Source organism: Pholcus phalangioides, unplaced genomic scaffold (assembly GCF_987345545.1).
Source record: "Pholcus phalangioides strain wild (caught in Gottingen) unplaced genomic scaffold, Ppha-v1.0 ptg000024l_1, whole genome shotgun sequence".
Lineage (NCBI taxonomy): Eukaryota > Metazoa > Arthropoda > Arachnida > Araneae > Pholcidae > Pholcus > Pholcus phalangioides.
This window is the reverse complement of record NW_028301616.1, coordinates 26,599,057-26,621,934: the sequence shown is the minus strand read 5'-3', so window position 1 is coordinate 26,621,934 and position 22,878 is coordinate 26,599,057. Positions and strand designations below refer to the sequence as shown.

Genomic DNA, 22,878 nt, shown 5'->3' with positions numbered 1-22,878 from the left:
AAAGAATTCCCAATAACTAGGGGGGGGGGACATGCAGTGAATATGAATACTATATTAGCATAGTCTAAATGACTGGATACCAGCTTTTTCCTACTTGACAAAGTTAGAAAAACCATATATTACCAAAAAATGGACTTTTAGCTCACTGGTTTTGTGAAAGGTTTACAAAAATTTGTATTTCATAATTTGTGAAATCGAATTTCAATCTGTGCATCAATTAGTATTTTTTTTAAAGATGCATTAATTGATTTTTTGAAGAAAAAAAAAAAAAAAGACCCAAAATTCAAGTTCTTGAAGTTGTTAAATCGAAAAAAAAAAAACAACTAATATCAAAATTAATAACTTCTATTAAAATTAATTTTAAAAATCAAATTTCAGATATACTTACACTTTTGCACATATTATACAGAGCTAATAGGTGGTTCTGATTGCTAACAAATGCTGGAGTATCAACTGTGATGAAATTATGTAGTGCTGGCATCATATCTAGGAAAAAATCCATATTCATACATTAAAAATGATTCAAGAATGAAAATAATTGTATGGAGTGATGCACATTGAATTTTACAAACATAAATACAAGAGTTGATAAGATTTTTGCAGCTATAATTTGATGAAAATTGACTATTCGGGCTTGAAGACTACCATCTTTGAGTTCATCGTCAACGTTTCTCCACCAATAGTGGTTGGCATCTTCAGGAGAAATGATGAAAGGGTCATGTCAAATTGTTTCAGGTTATATTTATGCCCTCTGATGGCTTCGCCTGCTCTATTGTCTTCTGATTGGTCAGTTGATCCTATGATTGGCAGCGAATCAAAAATATTTCTACCTAAGAAATGTTTGATTCACTGCCAGTCATGGGATCAACTGACCAATTGGAAGACAATAGTGCAGGCCAAGCCACCCGATGGAATAAGTATAACCCGGGAATCAGGAAAATTTGACTTTTGTTTTAGTTTTCCCATTTCTCCTGAAGACCCAATCACTAGTATTGGAGAATTGTTAAGGACAAACTCAAACAGAAAATGATCTTCAAGTCCGAAAATTTTGATTTTCATCATAAATAGAAGATATTAAGGAAAATTCAGTTGGGGGTGAAGAGACCCTAACCTCACATAAAAACCAAACAAATAAAATTCATCCAATGAGGTTTTAAGAAAAAATACTCATGCCCTTCACTTTACACCATTAACGCCGGTTGGTAAGAAAATTTACCATTCCAAATTTTAAGTTTTTTCTTTGCCAATAAATGGTGGAAGTGGTTCCACTCATTATTTTTTGTTTTTAAAAAAATCAAAGACGTCATTAATGGGTTAATTGATTCCACAAAATAATTGCACAAGACGAAATGATGAGTTGAATCTCTTATGGGGATTCTTCAGAAAAGCAAGAAAATTTTGATGAATCAATTATACAGGGTGTTCTGTTAATTGACCGACAAACTCAGAGGGTTGTTAATAGGCATCAAAAGGAACAAAAATTACAATGCAAGATGGTGTCGCAAACCATGTTGAGAGGGTGAAAATCGCAAATAACGCATGGTGTTATATACCCAAGGAGGTGGATTGGACGTGCAGGACCCGTTGCTTTTGACCTCCACGTTTGCCAGATATGGCATCAGCGGCCGCCACTTCCAACACTTGTAATTAATCAAATAAATCTTTTTGTAGTTATTATTGTACTTTTTGTCGTTCTAGCATGATGTCGAATCCTGTATGCGTTTTTCACCTTCTCAACGTGGTTTGTGACAACATGTTCCATTGCAATTTTTGTTCCCTTTGTTATGTACTAACAATCCTCTGAGTTTGTCAGTCCATTAACTGACCATCCTGCATACACTTATAGATTGGATTAATTTTAATCAAAAATAACTGGATGAATGGATTTTATCAACACAATTTCCACAAACAGTTCTGACAGCCTTCAATTGCATGATGGACTGGTTCGGGTGAGTGTGGATCATCACCACGTTGAAGGTCCTGTGATTGGGGTCTGCCTAGTTGAAATTTGGACACATTTTTCAGGCCATTTACAGAAATTCTTGGGTCCGAAAAACAAACCTTTCACAAAATGCAAATCAACAAAACCTTAAATTTGACCTTTCATAAAATTCTTTTATAAAATATAAACTAGATTTTTTTTTTTTTTTTTTTGCTTTCCCCCAAAATTACTTTTCACAAAATTAATGTGTGCACATTTTTAAAATAACTTTTTCACAAAAAAAAAAACAAACAAAAAAAGGACCTTATACAAATAACTCTAGACCCCTGGTGATATCAACAAATGTTTAAGGAAAGTAATTTAATGAAATAAGTTCAAATTCAGCTAGCGAGCAGCATTCTGCTCACTAAATAAATATGTAGCATATCAAAATTATAAATTCTCACAAATCTGATGATTCTAGTCCAATTATGCATTCTAATAACATTATCCATCAATGATTGATTTTCCACTATTCTAATGTGTTAAAAAAAATTTTAGTCATTGTCTTGTTCAAAGTGGTTAGATGGGCTCAACAACAAAAAAGCTTCAACTTCCATCATTTGTATTTCCTTTCTCAGATGATACAGTAGAACCTTGTTTATCCGAACATCTGTTTTCCAAACAACTCGGTCAACCGAACACCTTTTCATCCTCTCATTTTATTTTCTATAGTCAATGATGCTCAACAGTTGGTATTTCATGGAACTTGAATCCTCTTATCTCTCAACTTGATAGCTTCCTTCTATTCACAATAACCCACTTCCAAACAATTGTACATACTATACCTGTGATAGATATAGATGTAAGCAGCGACAGTTCCAGGTACAGTTTACGTAGTTATAAATGATTGACAAGCAAAAAAACGAATGAATGGGAGCAGATTTAGCTGGCTTTTTTTTTTTTTTTCATCTGAAGAATTCATCTCAATCTTATGGTGGGCATGCCTTAATGAGAGGGAGAAGTCCGTCTTCTTAACAAAACGTTCTTATCACAGTTTTTGCCGGGGGGGGGGGGGGGTATCATGTGTTGCAGAATTACAATTTATTCCTTTTGCATTATCGAATTAGTTTCAAAATCGATTTACCGATCTTTTCACTTTTCCGAACATCCTTTGGTCCCGATGTGTTCGGATAATCTAGGTTCTACTGCATTTATTAGTGATCTGTGACGAGTTGGACTTAAGCGGATAATTCACCAAATTGTAACCTAAAATAAAACTGAAACACATATTGAATTCCATAAATTTTTTTTTTTCATTTTAATCATTTCACATCTTGAAATTGCCAGCTTACTATAAAAATCATTAGAATCCAACTCAAGACCAAATTTTACACATTGAGATTTTTTAAATTAACTTTATAACGTATTAGATATCCTTATGAACTATTGTGTGCTTCATATGAAACTGATAAACACAATGTATTAAGAAAAAAAATTTCAAATTGCTCAAGAAAAAGTTATAGAAGTCTCAGTACAGTAATACCCTGACTTGGACTATTCAGTGTTAAACGATTTTTGTGAAAAATTCAATTTTTCAAATTCAAGCATAATTACAGGATAATTGCTGAATTTCAGTGATAGTAAACTCAGTTAATAGGGTGATTGTCAAGTTATAAGCAATTATAAGCAAGTATGAATTTTTTAGCCGTCAGAACAGCATATGTACTGAACTACACTGATTTTTGAGGATACAGTATAAGAAATTATAAGTTAAGATAGGGAAATTGGTAGATACAAAATCCTTACAATGATTCTTAAAAATGTTATTCTAAGGTTTAATGTGGCATCTGCTACTTTTGCAGACTGATCACGATTTGTACCTGAAGTCAAACGTTATTGCCAGTCTTAAGTTCATTTAATGTCACTCTTATCAATGGTAATCTATCAGGTCAACAACCTTGGGTGAAAGTTGCTTTCTTGCCTCTAAAATCAAGGTTTTTTGATTTTATGAAATCATTTAAAGCATATTACGCATGACATTAGTTTAAACAGATTTCAGGGAATATTAATTTTTTTTAAGACCTGATTTGTGACCACGAGGTAACTTTGACTTTATGAAGCCATTATAAAAATTACTCATTAACTTTTCACTTAATAAGCATGTTGTGCAGGAATAACTATTTTTAATTTTAATTTTTACCAAAAGATAGCATTTTTCCAAAATTTTTGTCCCAGTCAACTAATAATATTTATGTCTACATGTGCAAAATAAGACTCTGACTTAAACGGTTACAGTCAGTCCCACTTATTGTGTAGTTTCAGGGTATTACTTTACAAACTACATTTTAATTGGAACATTTGTATTTTCATTAATCATTGTTTTTATGGAAAAGCAAAGCAATTTGATTATATTGAGACAACATATTTTCATAAAATCATAATCTTAAATGATTACTTAAATCAAAATAAGAATCACACGTCACAAATGGGATGTAAAAAACAAAAAAATCACTTTGAATCTCTAAACTCACCAGTAAAGAAATCAAATCCATCCTTAACGAATGTCTGATACATCAATTCAAATACTTTCCACATGTCAGGAGATATGTGAGCAGATGATAAACTATAAATTAATGACATAGCTTCTTCATAGAATTCTACAAAGGGGGAAAAAATTAGCATCAATGTTTTTACCCATATGAAATCAATACCTTATGATTTAACTTAGTAATGTTGGAATGCAAAAATTAAATATAACAACTTTGGATATATACATGAGCATAACAAACATATACCTATAACGTTTTGCGTAAGGATTAGGCCAATAACATTCAACACAATTGGCTCAAGAAGTGTTAAAATATCTTTTTGGTCTTCCATCACAGACAGTATTGTATCTATAGTGTTTAACACACCCATAGCTGTAATTGCTTTCTCATCTGAGCCATCTTCGTTCATATTTACAACTTGATTAAATGTTTCGGCCTACAAAAACATTCAAAAGAATTTATTAAAATATTAGTTCTTATAGTTTATAATCAATGTGTAGTACAAAACTGTAATTGCTTGAATAAACATCATAGTGCTACACCCCAAAGCAGAATGTTTAGCACTGTTCTGCGACGAACCCTCAGCTGACTGGAAATGTTCTGTGGTAAAAATCCCCATACGTGTAATAGTGTTTTTTTTTCTGCACTTTTTCTTAAATTTCTTCTAAACTGTTCCGCAGTAGAGCTAATTGTTCTGCGACATACGTCACAGATTTTGGCAGATTCTGCTTTGGGGGTGCTACAAATAAAATAAAATTATAGGTAAGAGTAAATATATTTCTATGTGTACAGAAAACTTATTTCTTCCTTCACATAGAAAAGGTGTACATTAAAAACTTTAAGTTGGACACCTAAGGTTGAAATCTGCCCATGTTAGATGTAGAGGTACGGTATTGTTAACATTGTGTTATAGGAATATCTGAAATTGTTCAAAACTGAACTTTAGCAACTTCAAAAACTAGTGTTTTGAACATATATTTGCATCTTATCACTAATATGTTAAATTGACAAGAAAATAATTACCAAATGTTGAGTCATTTCAACAGCAATAGGAGTAAGTTGCTTTGTATATGTACAAACAAGTTTCTGCATGGCACTAGTGAGATCATCATTTTCTGTCTCTCTGATCACTTTCAAAAGCTCAAGTGCAATATCTTTGATATGAGGTTCGATGTGCCTTTGGGCTGTAGAGATAAATTAAACACTGTCAATGATATTCTCATAAGCGATGGATAATATAGAAAATCATATACATGCCAGGAATTTTTCATAGTTACAAACAAATCACTACAGTGGTCTGTATAGTGTACTGGTGCAACAAACCGAGGGGAAAAAATGCACAAATGAAACTTGAGAAAAATGCACTTACAGAAAATAGTGAAAAAGTGATTGATGCAACCACATGTGAGAATAAAATAAGTTTGATCTTATTCTTAAATGCTTTAAACATATCCAAACGTAAGTGAAATAAGCATAAACACAGAAAAACTAGACTTCATCAAAATTTTATGGATATATATATTATAACATGATCTGAAATTCTATCTTAACTACTTTCTTACATTCATATTTTTTGAAAGTAATGCAAAAACAAAGACTGGGAATGAAGACCTTCATATTTTTGTTATCACTGATCTGGAAAAATGGTCATTTTGAAGTTCAGAAATTTTGAAAAAAGATGCATTTTTTTCAAACACTTAACATTAGTTGTAAACAATAACAATAATAACCCCCCCCCCCCCTGCACAGATTCCAACAATTCAACTTGTTACTTTTAGTTGAAATATTTTTTGCTCAATGGCAAGGTTTAAGCTACAGTCGTATTTTTCACAAAATGAGAAAGAAAATCGTAGAATGCGAAAGAAGTAGTAGCCACTTTTGCATAAATGTGTACAGGAGGTACGAAACGAGTAGACATCCAATCATCAATCATTACATTAGCATTGTAGCATTTTGCTAAAGCTTTTCCCCCATTTTTGCTTTTTTGCGAAAGGAATTTTTTATCCAGCTTAAACCCTGCTCCATAGTAAGTAAAAATTCAAAAATTAGAAAAGGTTTGATAAAAAAAGAGAAGAAAATACTGATATCTAACAAACCTCTCTCTTGGTTAGTTATGAGCATCTGTAAAGCAATGGCAGCCTCAACTTTAACAGGCAATTCTCTGTCATTCAGGAGACAAGACTGTGTCAACTGCAATGCTGTGGCTAAATTCCCTTCATTTCGAAAGCGTATTTCACAGAAATAATGCATAACCCAGCATGCCTTTAAATAAAAAGTATATAGCGAAATCAACAATTAAACACAACAGAAAACAAGAATTTCAAAACCTTGAATGAAAACAAAAATTAAAATATAGTTCTGACAAAATTTTTTTCGAAGAGATCCTTTGTTAACCTGCTCGGTGGGCAGATAAGTATTGATTAGGGACAAGGGGGAATCAAGAGTGGGAAAAGTATGAGAACACCTGACACCCTAACCTGCATAAACCTCAATGTTCACACACATTTGTAAAAATAAAATTATAACCCAATATAAAGTCATTTAACCTTTCTGTATCAGCATGAATTAACCAATTTTGTAACATATCTGTCCAAGATATTTAGAAAATGATGTCCTCTTATACATTTTCCATTCGTTTAGAGATGTCTGACTCTGTGGGCATTCTTGTTTCCTCTGCACCTAGTTGAGCTAATCCTTGATATACGAGCATTAGAATAGTTGCTCCTTTTCATTTGTGTAAAGCTCAAACAAATCTTCTCAAAAATTATGTAAAATGACTATAGTCCATTGTTTTATTATGAATTCATTTCATCTGGGAAAACAGTTACAAAAAATAAAACTTCATGAATGTTACTAAGTATTTTCTCCCAAACTAAGATTCAGTACCCCCCCCCCCCGAAAAAAAAATTAGTTTTCCTCAATAAATCCATATAGGTTGATATAAGATTTTTACTGAGTTCTGAACCAGACAGAGCTGAGTTTTTGTTGATTTTACGTGTAGCCAACAGAGTAAAGGCACTGCACATCACTGTCTGCTTAAACTTTCATTTTCTGAAGGATAGTTTTGTGGTTACTGATGTGTAGGATCAGCAACCTTCATAAAACCAAAGTTTAAGCGACACTCAAAATCATGTGTTACATAACATGAAAATTCAGACATTTGCAATTTTTATTTCAAAATATCAAAGACAGATGGCAGTATACCATGCAACAGGCACCAATAAACATAAATATGTTAGAGGGCATGCATGCACACACCACATTCTCGCATGCACCAGTACATTAGAAAATTTCCACACAATTGTTTACCAGATGTGTGTACAGTAGGTAATAGTTTAGGTGTGTAGAATCATCATATCAGTTACAGTAGAACACCGATTATCTGATCATCAATTTTCCGAACAACTCGGTCAACCGAACACCTTTTCAACCTAATTAATTCTCTGTTTCCTATAATCAATGATGCTTAACACAGTTGGTATTTTCTTGGAAGTTGAATCCTCTCATCTCCCAACTTGATAGCTTCGTTCTATTGCACAATAATCCACTTCCAAACAATTGTACATACTGTACCTGTGAGCTATAGATGTAAACAATGGCGGATCCGGGTACAGTGTATGTAGTTATAAACAATTGACAAGCAAACAAACGCGTGAATAGGAGCAGATTTAGCTGCCATCTTTTTTTCCTCGTCTACAAATTCATCTTAATCCTGTGGGCGTGCCTTAATGGAAAGGAGGTGAGGGTCTTCTTGACAACCAAACAGTTTTTATCATGGTTTTGTAGGGGAGGGGGAGTATCTTTCCTAGCTCGATTAAAAACAGATATGTTTCAATCTTTCTTTAGCTTTAGTAGTGTCAACACTTTTCGTCTTTCTCAAGTGCAGAATGGCAATAAAACGAAAACATGTTTTAAACATCGAAAAAAAAAAAAAGTGGAAATAGTGAAAAGATTGAAAGCGGGTGATGGTGGAAACTTGCAGCTGAATATCGACTAGGTGTGGCAACCATCAGTGATTTTAAAAAAAACTAATCGCCAGTGATTGCGATATAACAGGAAATTTTGCAGCCAGGGGGTTTTAAAACAGTAGATAGACTAAAGTCTTGCAAAGTTTTAGGAAGTCATGCTCGTATTTTAATGGTTTTAACGCAACCACTGATTTCAATCCTGGTATGAAGAGGATATGTCTCAGTGGTTGAAAACTGATAGTAATGATCCGGGATATCATTTTTTTTTGGATGGCGGAGAAATAATTACGAAAGTGAATGATCAAGTTGATCAGGATGACTGTGAAAGTGATGAAGATGAACCAATGGCAGATATAATAATGCACAGTGAGGCAGAACAGTATTTCACAAAATGACTCGCATAGTTAGAATCGCTGCATAACGCTGACCCACTTCAATTTTTAATGTTGAAACTATTACAGGATGAGACTGCAAAATGTCGTATAAGCAAGTTGAAGCAATTGAAGATAATTCATTTTTGAATGGTCTGACGCCGTTATTTATCATGTGAGTATTTGTTTTACCATTTTATTTTTTCCTTTACAACTTTTTCTTTTGTGTGATACACTTTTTTTTTTCATTTACTTTTCAGAGTAAGTCTGTAAATTTAATTATTTTAAGGTTTATGTTACTGAATTTCAATTTATTCCTTTGCATTATCAAATTAGTTTCAAAATCAATTTTCCGAACATCCTTCAATCCAGATGTGTTCGGATAATCTATGTTCTGTATTTGTAGACTGGTACTCCTGTAAATGCACATTTCCACTCCCTCGATCATGTTATGACACCTAACCACTTATAAAAACAGACAGCAGATTTGTCTATGACAAGTAAATAGGAATATAATTAGGAGATGCTAATATTTAATAGAATATCTAATAAAACTTCTTACCCGAGCTCTCATGAATCCATGCTCGCTTTGAAAATGGGGATAAACATATGCAACCAGAAGAGACTCCATTTGGTCTTTGTAAAGCTTTTTCTTTAAGATAAACCAACAAAAAAACATAAGTACTAGGGAAATTTAAGTCAATGGATCAGCAAATAATGAAATACTCATTTGAAAGTGATTTTATGAATTATTTTTGAAACAGTGATTTGAAACAGCGATTTTATGGACACTTTTTCTGAACTGGAAGCAACTAAACACTAAGATAATTTGCTACCATTTAGTTCCAAAAACTGGGATTGTATTGTAATTTGGATTTAGGGTGTGTGTCTACAGACAAAAGTATGTTTAGTATGAGCCGAAATCATTTTTTCAAATTATAAATGAGTGAATATGTTATAATAAATCAGTGATTTCATTAATGCTGCTATTGCACATCAAATACTTAAAAAAACTACATAAAAATAAAAATTAATAAATCCTATGATATCTTTCATTAGCACATTCACGTCGTATTTAAATTACACCTCAGTTGTAACCTCACGAGTGCAGCTCGTCGTAAGACCCAAGTTCTTTCAAGTTCAGAGTTCCTGAAACCCAGAATGAAGTAAAATCATGGTAGATTATGGTAGAGAGCTTTTAACATGAAGTTGAACTTTTCATTACTAATGTCTTGAGCTCAACAAATCTGCTTCAAGACATTGGAAAACCACAGAAATTCAACTCCAGCAAACTAATGAAATATTTGTGATGGGCCTTAAAAGTAGGTGATGGAGGAGGGGGGGGGGGAATTAAGTTAAGAGTATAAAATAGGACTCTATGGGTTCACTTGAGTAGGGACAATGCAAAAAAAGTTTCTAAAGAGGGCAATGCGGAACAAAAAGTTTCGGAAACTATGATGTAAAGCTATCACAGTTACAAATATTGGTCTGATCCTGCAAGAATAATCAAGATTAGTAAATTCTTCACATCAGTGTTTCTCAACAGCCTGACATCAAACTGGGCTGCAAGTGATTCACTATTCCACCCCCTCCACCCCTTCATTTCCCATCAGTCCTTGTTGTATGACCAGGCCTTCTCAAAAAAAAAAATAAACCAACCAGGCGGCAGGCTTTCAAATGCTCTCTGAGAACCACTGTTTTACATTCCTTCAGGCCATTAAAAAAACCTCCACAGCTTGTTGAGACTTGAGCATTATTGAAACAATGAAAATGTTCAATGACTTGGGCAAAATGTCAGAGCATAAGTATCTTGCAACATAGCTACATTATATTCATAATTAAAAAACAGCCAAAAAACAAACCTTTAAAAGAACATCAGCAGCAGTTCCAACCATGTGAAGGGCACCATCCTTTTGTCGAGCAGTAGAGTTAGCAGATGTCAATATAGTCATTACAAACTCCATAGACTTTTGCAGTATCCCCTTACGTTTCTTAGCAACTGTATGAAATAATGACTGAGCAGCTGTGACTGGAGACACAAAATCTTCAAATACATCTGAAAAGAAAAAAATTCCTACTCAACAGTTCCATCAATAGAAAAGAAAAAAAATCGAATCAATGAAATAAATTTTGATAAAAACCAAAAATGTGTGTTACCAAATTTCATCCGAATATACTCGTGTGGATCAGTATTCCATAAATCTTCATCTTGATCACTACAACACATCAATGGGAATAGAACTTCTTGGACCACACACTGAAACCATGAATACGATACTTTTTATCTCTTTGTTTACAAACCATAATTTTAAAACACTGGTATTGCCACATACATAACAGCCACATTACAGGGTTCATACTAACATGAATAAATTGACTTTTCCAGTCATTTTTTAATTTAAAGTCTTGTCTACAATTATTTTTTGTCACCAGAAGGATGTATTTGATATAAACTGAGATCTCATTACATTTACACATCGTGTCTTACTCACAAATCACTTTTTTTTTTTTAATTTCTTGGCTCAACATTGGTATTCAATCTTCAAGTTTTCCTCAATCCTTAAGGCACTCACTCTATAGATGATGGGCATAGTAGCCTGCTAAATCATCCTCTGATTTCAAATGCATCTATTTTAAAGATGAAATTTTTAAAACTATGTATGGATAGCATACATGTTATCAGTTTTTTTAAATATATATTTTAATCATTTCGCTATTTTTTGACGGGTTTGCTTGTACTATAAGGGATGCATGCACATGGGATGGCCTAGTGGTTGAGTGTCTGCCTCCAATCCTTGCATCGTCTGTAACAATGGGACATCCCCTTTTTTGTGATTGTATTGAATTTGCATTGTTTAAGTGATTGGTTACCATCAGTTAAAAAAAAAATTTTTATTTTGCTCCCACAGAGAGAGACATTTTTCTGGCAGATAAAGGGTTGATGACACCAGTATACAGACATTTAACAAAATGCCCAGTTTCAAAGATACATTGATCCTTGACTGAATCATCCCTCTCATGAACATCTGGTTAGTAGATTTAAATTTCCAGAATACTCACTTCTTATCATATTTTACTAAGTAACCCTTCATTAGTAGCTACAGCCTGCTGATATAATTAAGAGGAAGTTCAAATAATGTGTGCATGCACTGTGTATATCTTCGTTCCAACACAGAATACTGAATCTCATTAAAAATTTTACTCATACTGAATCACTAAAACACCCAATTTACTGCAAAGCTTCAAGGAAAATTTCATTTAAAAAATTAAAAACAATATTTTGTCACACGTAATGGAAAAGCTAATCACTTGGAGAATATAGAGGTAATACTCACCAGCATATGAGGTTTTAGGAATTTCCATGAAAATGCATGTGAAACTCTAAAAAAAAAATACGTATATTTTTTCACTCGTATGTATTCTTCTCATATAAAACCAAAATTGCAGAGGGAAACATGTTTCTCAGTACTAGATGCAAGTTTAAAATCTTATCATTTGACATTTCATAATCATCAAGTACATAAATGCATTAAGAAAAAAAAAATTTTTTTTTCATAGTAGACCTATATCAGTACTTACGCATCTTTGAGATAATTCAATGTAAGCTGAAGTACTCGAGGAGATATATATATTTTCTGACGATACTGATCCAATATTTTGAATAACACTTCAAGAATTCCACCTGAATATGCTTTCAGGTAATAGGCAGCAAAATCTGTATATTCTTTGGTAACACTGCCCGGGGAGCCATACCTGACAATAAAGTTGCAAATTAGTCCACTTAGAATCTAAAAATATCCAGTTACATCACAGACTTATTTACTTTTGTTAAAGATTAATCATGCTTCAATAGGAAATAAATTCATATGAAAGTTTCTGAAAGTTGATACACCAAAACTTGGGATTATGAGCAACTCAGTTTATAAGTTTTTCACAAAACAAGAAACAATTTATAACAGATTTTTGATTCAATTAATGAGCAATGTCTCATAAGTCCAGTAACAATTGAAATTTTTATTTTTAATATTGACTTGACAAATGAGGTATTTCTGAGAATATGAGTAGTACATATACCACCAGTGGTCTTTAAGTGACAGTCCGTGGGAATTTCCTGTGATGGTCTGAGAAACATTTTATCTTATTGATGTAGCAGCTACTTAATTTCAGATTTAGCAAATAAAATAGTCTCAATATGGATTTTTATTTGCTTTAACCGCCTGCAGATCTGAGAATTATTTATCCCATTTCAGCTCGTCCATGAAAATAGTTTAAAATATTTCACTGGGCCGCAGGTGTTGAAAGGTTGAAGAAAACTGCTCTGTATCCGGCTTTGTGTATTTGCCTTTTCTGTCAAATGCCAAGTAATCGCAACTAAAAATTACTTGCTTTCTCTCACTGCGTCTTAGCAAGTTAAGGAACCAGGCTTAAGCATTTTTCAAGGCTCCTTTTTAAAATTTTAATGAAAAACCAAATTAAAAATAGAAATGTTTTAGCATATGTGTATTAATAAATCCTTTCAACAGTTTAACCCTCTGACTGCTCAATTTGTGGACCGAAATTGCTTCAAAAATTGCCTAATTTTTTTCAGTGAATTTTAAAAGTGAAGTTTGGAGGTAATACCATGTGCGTTCAAATGCCGCAATTTAGTGGACAGCTAACGACATCTGTTGGCCAAAACATAAATGAAACGTCTAATACTGTATAATTTATTTCAGTGGTTAAACGGGGAAAAAACGGGATGCGCTCCTCAATAAAGGAAGAAAAACACATGCCCGCGGAAATCGCGGGATGAGCAGATTTTACTACATTTGAGTTGCCCATAGAAATCGCGGGATGAGCAGCCAGAGGGTTAAGAGCCCTTGTTTGGTTTGGGTCCATTCACTAAGACATCACTGACTGTAGAAGCGACTTTCACAACACAAGCCCATAAAACATTGCCTCACCCTCTTGCTGTGTGTTGATGCAAGCAGGAATTCCAGTGAATCCCACTCATGCACTTCTGTATCATTCCGGAAATACTCGAACCGCCAGTATGAAATCAGTATAAAATACAATTCAAATAAATAAAAACCTGCACTTTTCCTTACAAAATAAAAAAAATTGGTTCTAGCATAGAGAAGTGAAGTGAGAATATTCTTGGAGAACGAGAATATTCTCCTGGACATAAAAATTGAGAAAATATTTGCTTCGCTTTTAAATTTAAAAAAATTACCAATTTTATTTATACTATGAAATATTCAGTTTTCATTGAAAGAAATGTTTCAAAATAAAGAAATCTTCGTATAATTACCTCATAATGACTTATATTCTCTGCCATAGCAAGAGGTTTCAAAAGTTTTTGTTAAGATTTTGAAAACTTTTAAAAGATTAAAAAAATTCTTTTTCACAATTAGATAAATTTTTTTTCAGAAATGAGATTCGATAAACTGACCCCAAATTTCAGCTGGAAAGACTTCTGCAGACTTACTAGATAAGTGACAAATGATTGAAATCATATGAGTAAATGTGCCTTTTTAAATAAGGCAGAAGGGAAATTTTACTGTCTAAAATGATGAGAATCCGGTGGGACTGCCACTTATTGTTTATAGCACAGATGCCATGACAGCCAAAATTATAAATGATTAAACTGAGTTTGGCTGCATAACATTTCAAAAACAAACTTTTAATTAAAAAAAGGTTTATCATAATCTTGTCTAAGAAATTATGTTGAAGTATGAATACCACATACACATAACACCATAAAAATATCTAGCGTACGTTAAATCAATATACCTTTCAAACATTCTTGAAATTATGTGCAATGCCCATTTCTTACATTTCCACCATGGCAAATCAGGTCTTTCATCTTCATCTATAGCATTTGTTTGCTAGTAAAAGAAAATTATCAGAAGTAATAAAACAGGATATCATTCATTTAAGTAGTCTGTTTTAACAGTTTAAAAAACCACAAAAATAAATTACAGGTACTATAAATAAGAGCATTTATTACAAGGGCACTCAATACATGAGCACAAAAAAAAAAAAAAATCAAAACTTTTTACAACGCACGGATTAACTTTAAAAGATGCTTGTTAGAGCAATGGTTCTCTACCGGTGCTCCATGGAACCCTTGGGGCTCCTTGTGCACTTTACAGGGGCTCCGCGGCCGCTTCGGGAAAATAAAAAAAGTAAAATAAAAAAAAACCAATTATAATATTTTTAAATATTAAAAATAAGTTAACTTTCATGAATAATTAAAAAGTTGGGCTACGGAGCTCTGCCATAGAATTTTTTTTACTTAAAAGGGCTCCGCGAGTCAAAAAAGGTTGAGAACCTCTGTTTTCAGAGACTTTTCAGACCGAGATTTCAATAGTCTTTATAATAAGTTGAAGAAATTAATCTTTTATGTGGCATAATTTTCAAAATGAATGCAAAATGATAAAAAAATGAAAATACAAACCCACAAATGACCTACGAAGATTACACTAGTCTACAAGGTTTCCTTAACATGGAAAAATTTAGCTATTCTTAATTAAATTTTGGGTGCCGATTCCAGACTTGACCTTTAAAAATTGCCATCACATCTCGTTGTTTTTTTTTTTAATATGGTATTTAATATTAAATAACTTTCAAAATTTACATACAGTATTTAAGCTTACATGTGAAATGATACTAGATAATATTTCAATTTTTTGCCATCTAAAACTTGTGGAATGGCACAAGCAAAACAACATTTATTTTATCTCTAATTGCAACCAGATTCTGATTTTTTTAATTGAAAGAAAAACACAAGGCTTTATGTTTATGCACAACCCTTTAGTCCAAAAATAGAGCTAAGTCAATGTTGCAGATGCATTAATGTTCCGAATAAGTTTTGCTTCCACCACTTATTAAATTAGGGATGGTTAGAGGTGTACGCAAGTGGGGGGCATGCAGGCTTGTGCCCCTCCCAAGACAATCAAAAATTTTTTAAAAATTATATTCTTGTAAAAAATAAAATATCGAAAGAGTAAACTACTTTATATTTAAGTTAACAGAAATTGATTAATGTTTTTTGAAGGTTTAATTACTAAAAAATTTTATCCGGAAGAAAATCCTTGTGGGACCCCCCCCCCCCCAGACGATCCTGCATAACCCCCGGGGCTGATGGAAAACATTATGACGGCCATGAGCAAATCTGGCACAAGTTTCTTGCACATACAAGAAAAAATTTCCAAAATTAAATGAAACAAAACAGAAGTATTTATAGGTTCTCAAATAAGGATGCACCTTTGAGACCACTTTCGCAAGCACAGTGCAAAATGTGTAGATTACAAGATCCGATGCAAATAAGGCAAGGTGAACCTGTTTTACTGCATTGTCCATCATTTTTTAAAGGGATTTGTTCACTTTTTACTGTTCAATGCCAGTGTAATCATTTTTGACAAATAAAGCACTTCCATTTCTAGCTCTTTGCTGAGCATTGTAAATATTGTTTATGCCTCTTCATGCTTAGCACCAGAATCACCAAACCTAGAATAGGTCTATGTATCCAACTGCTTTGAAATGCAAACTGTTGTTTCACCTGTTTGCACCGTAATTTTGAATGATGAATGTTAGTTACTGTCCAAGACCACGAAGTAATAAATACAAAATTATTTTTCCCATCCAGACAGAAGTTTTTAATGACTACTATACTTGTTGAACCCTCAAACTAAGGAAATGAAAAATTAATCAACCAAATGGTCCATATACACACCCCCTCTCCAAATAACCTTAATGATAAAATTTCTGCTTTGGCAGAATCATTAATTGCATTTTTCAGCATTTGTAATATTTGGCAATATATCAATGATTTCCTGCTCAATTAAAATCAATTACACAAATTTTGTAGATAGGATTTGGTAAAAAAAGTAGGACAAAACCGAGAAAGTAGGACATTTTACCAAAAAGTACGAAAAGTAGAACGAGTGGGAGCCCTGTATGATATATAAGAGAAGGAAATGAATTATTTTTATAAAATACTGGAAAAATATGTATGCATTTCATTTTGTGTGTATGCACATGTGCAGTCTATCGATATTATATATACGTGTATGGAGAAAAATATTTTCTTGTGCTATTTCATATGTACTGATGCATGAATATGATGAAATAACCATCGTAATATATGTATTATAATTTTTTATTAAGAATGTGTCAATTATTTCCATTTTCAAGATGCATATGTTTTTCATAGTGTATATCTATTTCAACAAATGACCATCATGCATACAGAAAAAAGTATGCACAAAAAAAAACAGTATAAGTTGGAGATTTTCCACTCTCATATTTGAATTCAACACCCCAATATTGGTCTAAAAAAACTTATTTCACTCATGTTATAAAAAAAAGTTGAAAATTGTGAACCAGTGTTATTTGTAGTACACTGAATGAACCTGTTTATTTTTCGCTTATGCTGTATCTGACAAACTCAAAGCAGAGTTCTATTGTCTATATCTACATATGTGAGAGCATTGTCCATCATTAAAAAATGTTGTGCACTTTTATTCTTCCTAGCTTATTATTGTTTGTTGCTGTTTTTGTTGTTTATGGCTGAGTCTGCTGAGGCAGAATCTAGTAACTCATTCAATAAACTGAAAAACAGCTTGAAACATCTGTAATTGTGAGTGGAAAAAAAAGCTCAGTCATAATATTGATATAATAAAACCTTTTTTTAACTCCCCCTGCAGATGTGGTCACCTCTCTATTACGGCCAAACAATTTCTCAAGAAAAAAATCTTATTTAAATAATTTATTTCAATCACATCTTAAATGAAAATACTGTGGCTTATACAGTAAAACCAGTCATTCAACAGAATTGCAATGGACCCAAGATTATTTCCTGTTGAACATAGGTTTCCACTTAAAATATATTGAATTGATATGCGTAAAATTATGTAACAATCTTGTGTGCGATTGAAATAAGTTAAAATTAATTGAAGATAAAGTAAATACACTGCTGGCCACCCAAATTGCAACACCAAGAAAGACAAGAGATATCGCAATAATATTTATTTTGTAGATAACATGTTGACCAAGCATCAAATGATTAAATTTATAGACTTCTGTGAAGTGTGGTTCCTGCCAAAATCAGTAGCCAGAGTAGCCGCCATTGTTGGAGATCACCGCTGCCACACACCTCGGCATTGATTCAAAGAGACTTTGGATGTGTTCTTGGGGTACAGCAGACCAAGCAGCTTCCACGCGTTGCCAAAGTTGATCTGGTGTGGCAGCTGGGGATGTAATCTGGGTCAATCGTTGAGCAACCATGGACCACATGTTTTCTATCGGCGAAAGATCCGGAGAGCGAGCAGGCCAGGGAAGCAATTCAATCTGGCGATTGACGAAGAACCTTTGGACAATGCGTGCCACGTGTGGTCGCGCATTATCCTGTTGAAATATGGCTGTGGGCAAGCCCTGAAGGTAAGGAAGGACAACTGGCTCCAACACCTCGGAGATGTAGCGCTGGCTTTTTAAAGTACCGGCAATGCGTACTAGAGGAGTGCGAGAGTGATATCCAATACCGCCCCATAACATAATACCCGGTGCAGGACCAGTGTGGCGGTGCATAACGCAGCTGTTCAGCATCCTCTCTCCACGGTGTCTCCAGACTCGAATCCGACCATCGTGGTGTTGCAGACAGAAGCGTGACTCGTCAGTAAAGACAATTTCATTCCATTGTGCCGTCCACATCCTTCTTTCATCGCACCATTGGCGGCAGAGACGGCTGTGGTTCTGCGTCAAGGGTAGACGAAGCAATGGACGTCTTGCGGACAGACCACTCTGCTGTAAACGGCGTCGAATGGTACGCGCAGACACTGGATGATGCGGTACAGACTGAATGTGCTGTGCTATGGTTCGTGATGTGGCTGAGCGATCCGTCACTGCCATACGCACAATACGCCTGTCATCACGTGAAGTGGTGAGGTGGATGCGATCGAACACGTCGGTCCGTCGTACCCTCCTGCATCCAACGATAACATATCCGCATTACAGTTGTTTGATTTCGTCCAACACGACTACCGATTTCCCTGAAAGATAATCCACAATCTCGGTAGGCCACTATCCTTCCTCTGTCGAACTCGGATACTTGATCAAAAGATGATCGCTGTTTTCTACGAGGCATAATTGATCGTTTTTTTGAAAAAACCACAAGAAAAACACAATTGCCGTACTTCAAATCGTCCAAATCTCCAAGCCTTAAATAGCGCTTTGAAGTGGCACCACAGGCGCGCGTGATGTGCGTCTGCGCTGAAATTCTAATCATTTGCATATCCCACCTCCGCTAATGCATGTTGTAAATTTCATATTATTTGCATGCTTCCTTCAGGGTGTTGCATTTACGGTGGCCAGCAGTGTAATTAAAAAATAAAAAAGTAATTAGTCAATAATTACTACACACTGTATTTAGGTTTTGACAGCATCTGTATTAAATTCTGACCTACACTGTTTTTCTTCTAAAATAACATGTTTTTTTACAACTTCCTCGAAAGTTTTCAATTAGGGTGTCAATATCTGTCATGTCCAGTTCAGTTTGAACATTGTCTGTTTATGCAATCCTCAGCATCAGGGGTGTAACTAGGAATTTTGTGAGGGAAAGAGCAACATGATTTTGCTGTCCCAACACTGAAAAATTTGGTGATTTTGTAAGTGGTTTTGTTCCCCCTAAACTTTACAGACAGGACAGCAGTATTATCTGGAAGAAAATTTTTGAAAGGTAATTTCACTCCTCTCCAAAATTTTGAGGGGTAATTTTGTAAAATGAGGGGCATTTTTTTATGAAAAAAAACAGTAATACTATATAAAAGAAAGACAAGTACTTGAAATTTGAAAGAGTATTTTCACTCCTCTAAGAAATTTTGAGGGGCAAAATCAAATTTTGATGCGTGAATCACAAGTCTAGATGCGTATTGGTGAACACTACAGGTTCCTTTGCCACTCTCTAATTAATTCTCACTCTGTTCAGCCTTGAAATCACAGCATGCACACAGCTTGCATACAATTTTTTACGTCTTGCACATCATTGAGAAATTCAACCCTTACACTGACTTCTCCTTGTTGAAAAGACTGCTTTTCCAAGAAGTTTTGCTACAATTTCAGAAAGCAACTGCTTTATTACATATGGCTTATCAAAACCACAGCATCAAGTACAGAAACAGTTTTTGCTAAGGGCAGATGTAGAACTCACTTTTGCAAGCACAGATGGTGTGAAAAATTTTGGTGGAGCACTAACATTTTGTATGATTCTTTGGCCTATTTGATCAAAAAACACGTTTAGTATTTGTTTAAAATTTTCCATTAAAGGGTACAATTTTCCTTCCCATTTCTGTGTTAGAAAGGTTCCGTTTAATCCAGGTTTTTTAATGTGCATTTTGACATTGAAATCACAGGACCACAATTTTTTTCAGTTGAAGACAGTTTCTGCTTAAGAAAGGTTTTACTGTACAAAGCATCAGCATTTAACTAAAAAGGTTTCTGGGTTAAACTTATTGACATAAAACTGGGGTTTTTTGCATGTTCTATTGTGAATTAAATTGCATATTTGTTCAAAACTTTACAAAATACTATTTTCACACACAATCACCAACTTTTGTCATTAAAACTGGGTTCATTTTAATTATTTTAAAAAGGTTTCAATATAAACCCTTTTTCTTTAGTCAAATTTTTTTGTCTCTCCAGTGTACACAAAAGAAGGGTTTCACTGTATTTGACACCAAATCTCCAACCAATTTCATCTTTGAACAAGATTTTTTTAATATAAAAATGACAAAATGTCAATAAAAGTAGCTGAGACAGATTTAATATATAATACAGTATATATAAGAGATCTTATTTAAATTTTACTATACATAGAAAAATGATAATATAAAACTGAAATACCTATATAATGATACTCAAGGAATCTGAGAAACATTTTTATAAAAGAGTTATCATTACACATGACTAGATATTAACATAATTATATTAACACTACAAAAAGTACACTAGGACCAGAGTAATATTGTTATACAGGCGATTATCATTATAGGGGATAATGTTACATAGGATTTTCACTATATATATTTTAATTAAATACATTTTTCAAAAAATTGCAACCTGCCATCTTTGTGACAACAATATGTACCTTTTTCACTAAAATGTATATTTACCTCTGGAACAGGACGATCAGCAATAGTGCGAAAAATTTCCATCCACTGGGAGAAAACATCTCTGGTAATAAGATCCTGAGGAAAATAATATTGCACCAGAGCAAAGAATATTTTCAGAATCTGTTTCTGAAGTAGAACTGACACATCTGAAGGATCAGGCATAAGCTGCAGTAGTCGTTGATAGATCATTTGGAGAAGTAAGTTCATAGCTTCATGCAATGGCTTGCGTTCATCTGGTTTCTTGTATCTGTAAATAAAACAAAAATTGACATATTTGTATGTTTTTTACATGTGAAATTTTTTTTAAAAAATACAATTGGTGCTCATCATAACAACCCTCCCCAGCTCATTGGAAATGCAAGCCAATCTCCCTGTCAAAAAGTGTCGTCACAGAGAGCAACAGGCCTACAATGATACAATCATTACACTTCATAGTTAGAAAAACTGATGGCAAATGACGGCACTACACATAACAAGCATCACACAAACAAATTTCATGAGAAGTTCACACACAACACATATGCTCCAACATGTACCAATTCATTAGAAGTTTTGCAGAGGAATGTGGACGAGGTGCTTGTGTGGTTTAGTAGTAGCAGCACTGATTGTTCTGCAATGTACGTCACTGATTTTGACATTATGCTTTGGGGCTCACAATATAGCAACTATTCCATTGTAATGACCGGTAGGATAAGTCCCAAATGTTCTCATATAATGAATAAACTCTTTCCTTTTGATATAACAACCTTCCAATGTAACGTCCATTTTCGATCGAACGAAAGGGGTCATTATAGCAATGAATGCCAAGGGCTTTGCCACTGGACTCTGAGATCTCTTCCAGCCCAGCTTCTTGGCAGAACTTGGAACAAAGTGAGTGCACCTAACAGTCTGAGTGTGTAGCCCCCAAAACAGAATATTTAGCACTGTTTTGTGATGAGCCCTCAGCTAACTGGAAATGTTCTGCGGTAAAAATCCCCATCCATGTAATAGTGTTTTTTGCACTTTTTCTTAAAATTCTTCCAAATTATTCTGCAGTAGCGGTAATTGTTCTGCAACGTACGTCTCAGATTTTGGCATATTCTGCTTTGGAGTGTGTAGCTATAAGTGTCTGATATTTCAGTGCTGCCATCTACACTTCAAACTGAGTGAAGTGTAATGATTGAATATTTTTAACGTTAAGGCCTGATGCTCTCTGTGGCGAGACTTTTTAACAGGGAGATCAGCTCGCATTCGCGCCTTGAAGTTGGGAACCACAGAAAAAGGGCCATTATAGCAAGCGTCAACTGTATATGTTGAAGCAAACTGAACCAGCAAAATAAAACACTAATCATCTATTGCAGGACTTCACAAAACTAAAAATGAAATATGTTGTTTGATTTCTCAATAGTATAATTTTATCTTCAGAGAATTTGTCCAAATTAGAGTTTCATTCCAACTTAATAACTGCTTTCTATGCTGGTGGATCAAGTAAAATTTAAGTAAAATTTTCCCAAACAAATCCACTCTACTTCAGATTTTGCTCTACCTGCAGCAGGGCTTATATTTTTCACACATGATTTCGGCACACAATTCATTACTTTTGCAATATTATTTGCTATTTAAATTATAGTTTCCCAACCATTTTTGTCCCATCACCCCCAACGTAATCTAACCCATAGGATCCTATGTTAAACCCATAGCTTCTACCACCCCCTAGAACATTCCATCGCCCCCGGGGGCATTAACAGCCACATTGGGAATCACTGGTTTAAATTACAGGGGTGCAAGCACCCCTCATCCATTTTGGAGCAGAAATTTTGAAAATGGAGCAGAACTAAAAACTAACTGTATCTGCAATATAAGGAGTAATATTTCCGTGAAATGCCAAAAGTTTCCAAAAAATGGTTGGAACGAATAAATTCTAAATAAATTTCCTTC

The 22,878-nt window shown here is 34.0% G+C and overlaps 1 protein-coding gene across 1 annotated transcript in view; it reads right to left on the bottom strand.

Annotated features, from left to right (window-relative positions):
- msk (importin-7 msk) overlaps positions 1–22,878 on the bottom strand; it is a 66,175-nt gene that overhangs the window by 31,808 nt on the left and 11,489 nt on the right. The window contains exons 4-15 of the mRNA XM_089251014.1: positions 20,962–21,208; positions 14,585–14,679; positions 12,392–12,565; positions 12,148–12,193; positions 10,970–11,069; positions 10,675–10,868; positions 9,375–9,464; positions 6,570–6,735; positions 5,497–5,657; positions 4,720–4,909; positions 4,456–4,581; positions 389–486 (exon numbers count right to left, since the gene is read on the bottom strand). Of these exons, the coding sequence (XP_089107140.1) occupies positions 389–486; positions 4,456–4,581; positions 4,720–4,909; positions 5,497–5,657; positions 6,570–6,735; positions 9,375–9,464; positions 10,675–10,868; positions 10,970–11,069; positions 12,148–12,193; positions 12,392–12,565; positions 14,585–14,679; positions 20,962–21,208 (1,687 nt within the window). The remainder of the gene's footprint in view (positions 1–388; positions 487–4,455; positions 4,582–4,719; positions 4,910–5,496; positions 5,658–6,569; positions 6,736–9,374; positions 9,465–10,674; positions 10,869–10,969; positions 11,070–12,147; positions 12,194–12,391; positions 12,566–14,584; positions 14,680–20,961; positions 21,209–22,878) is intronic.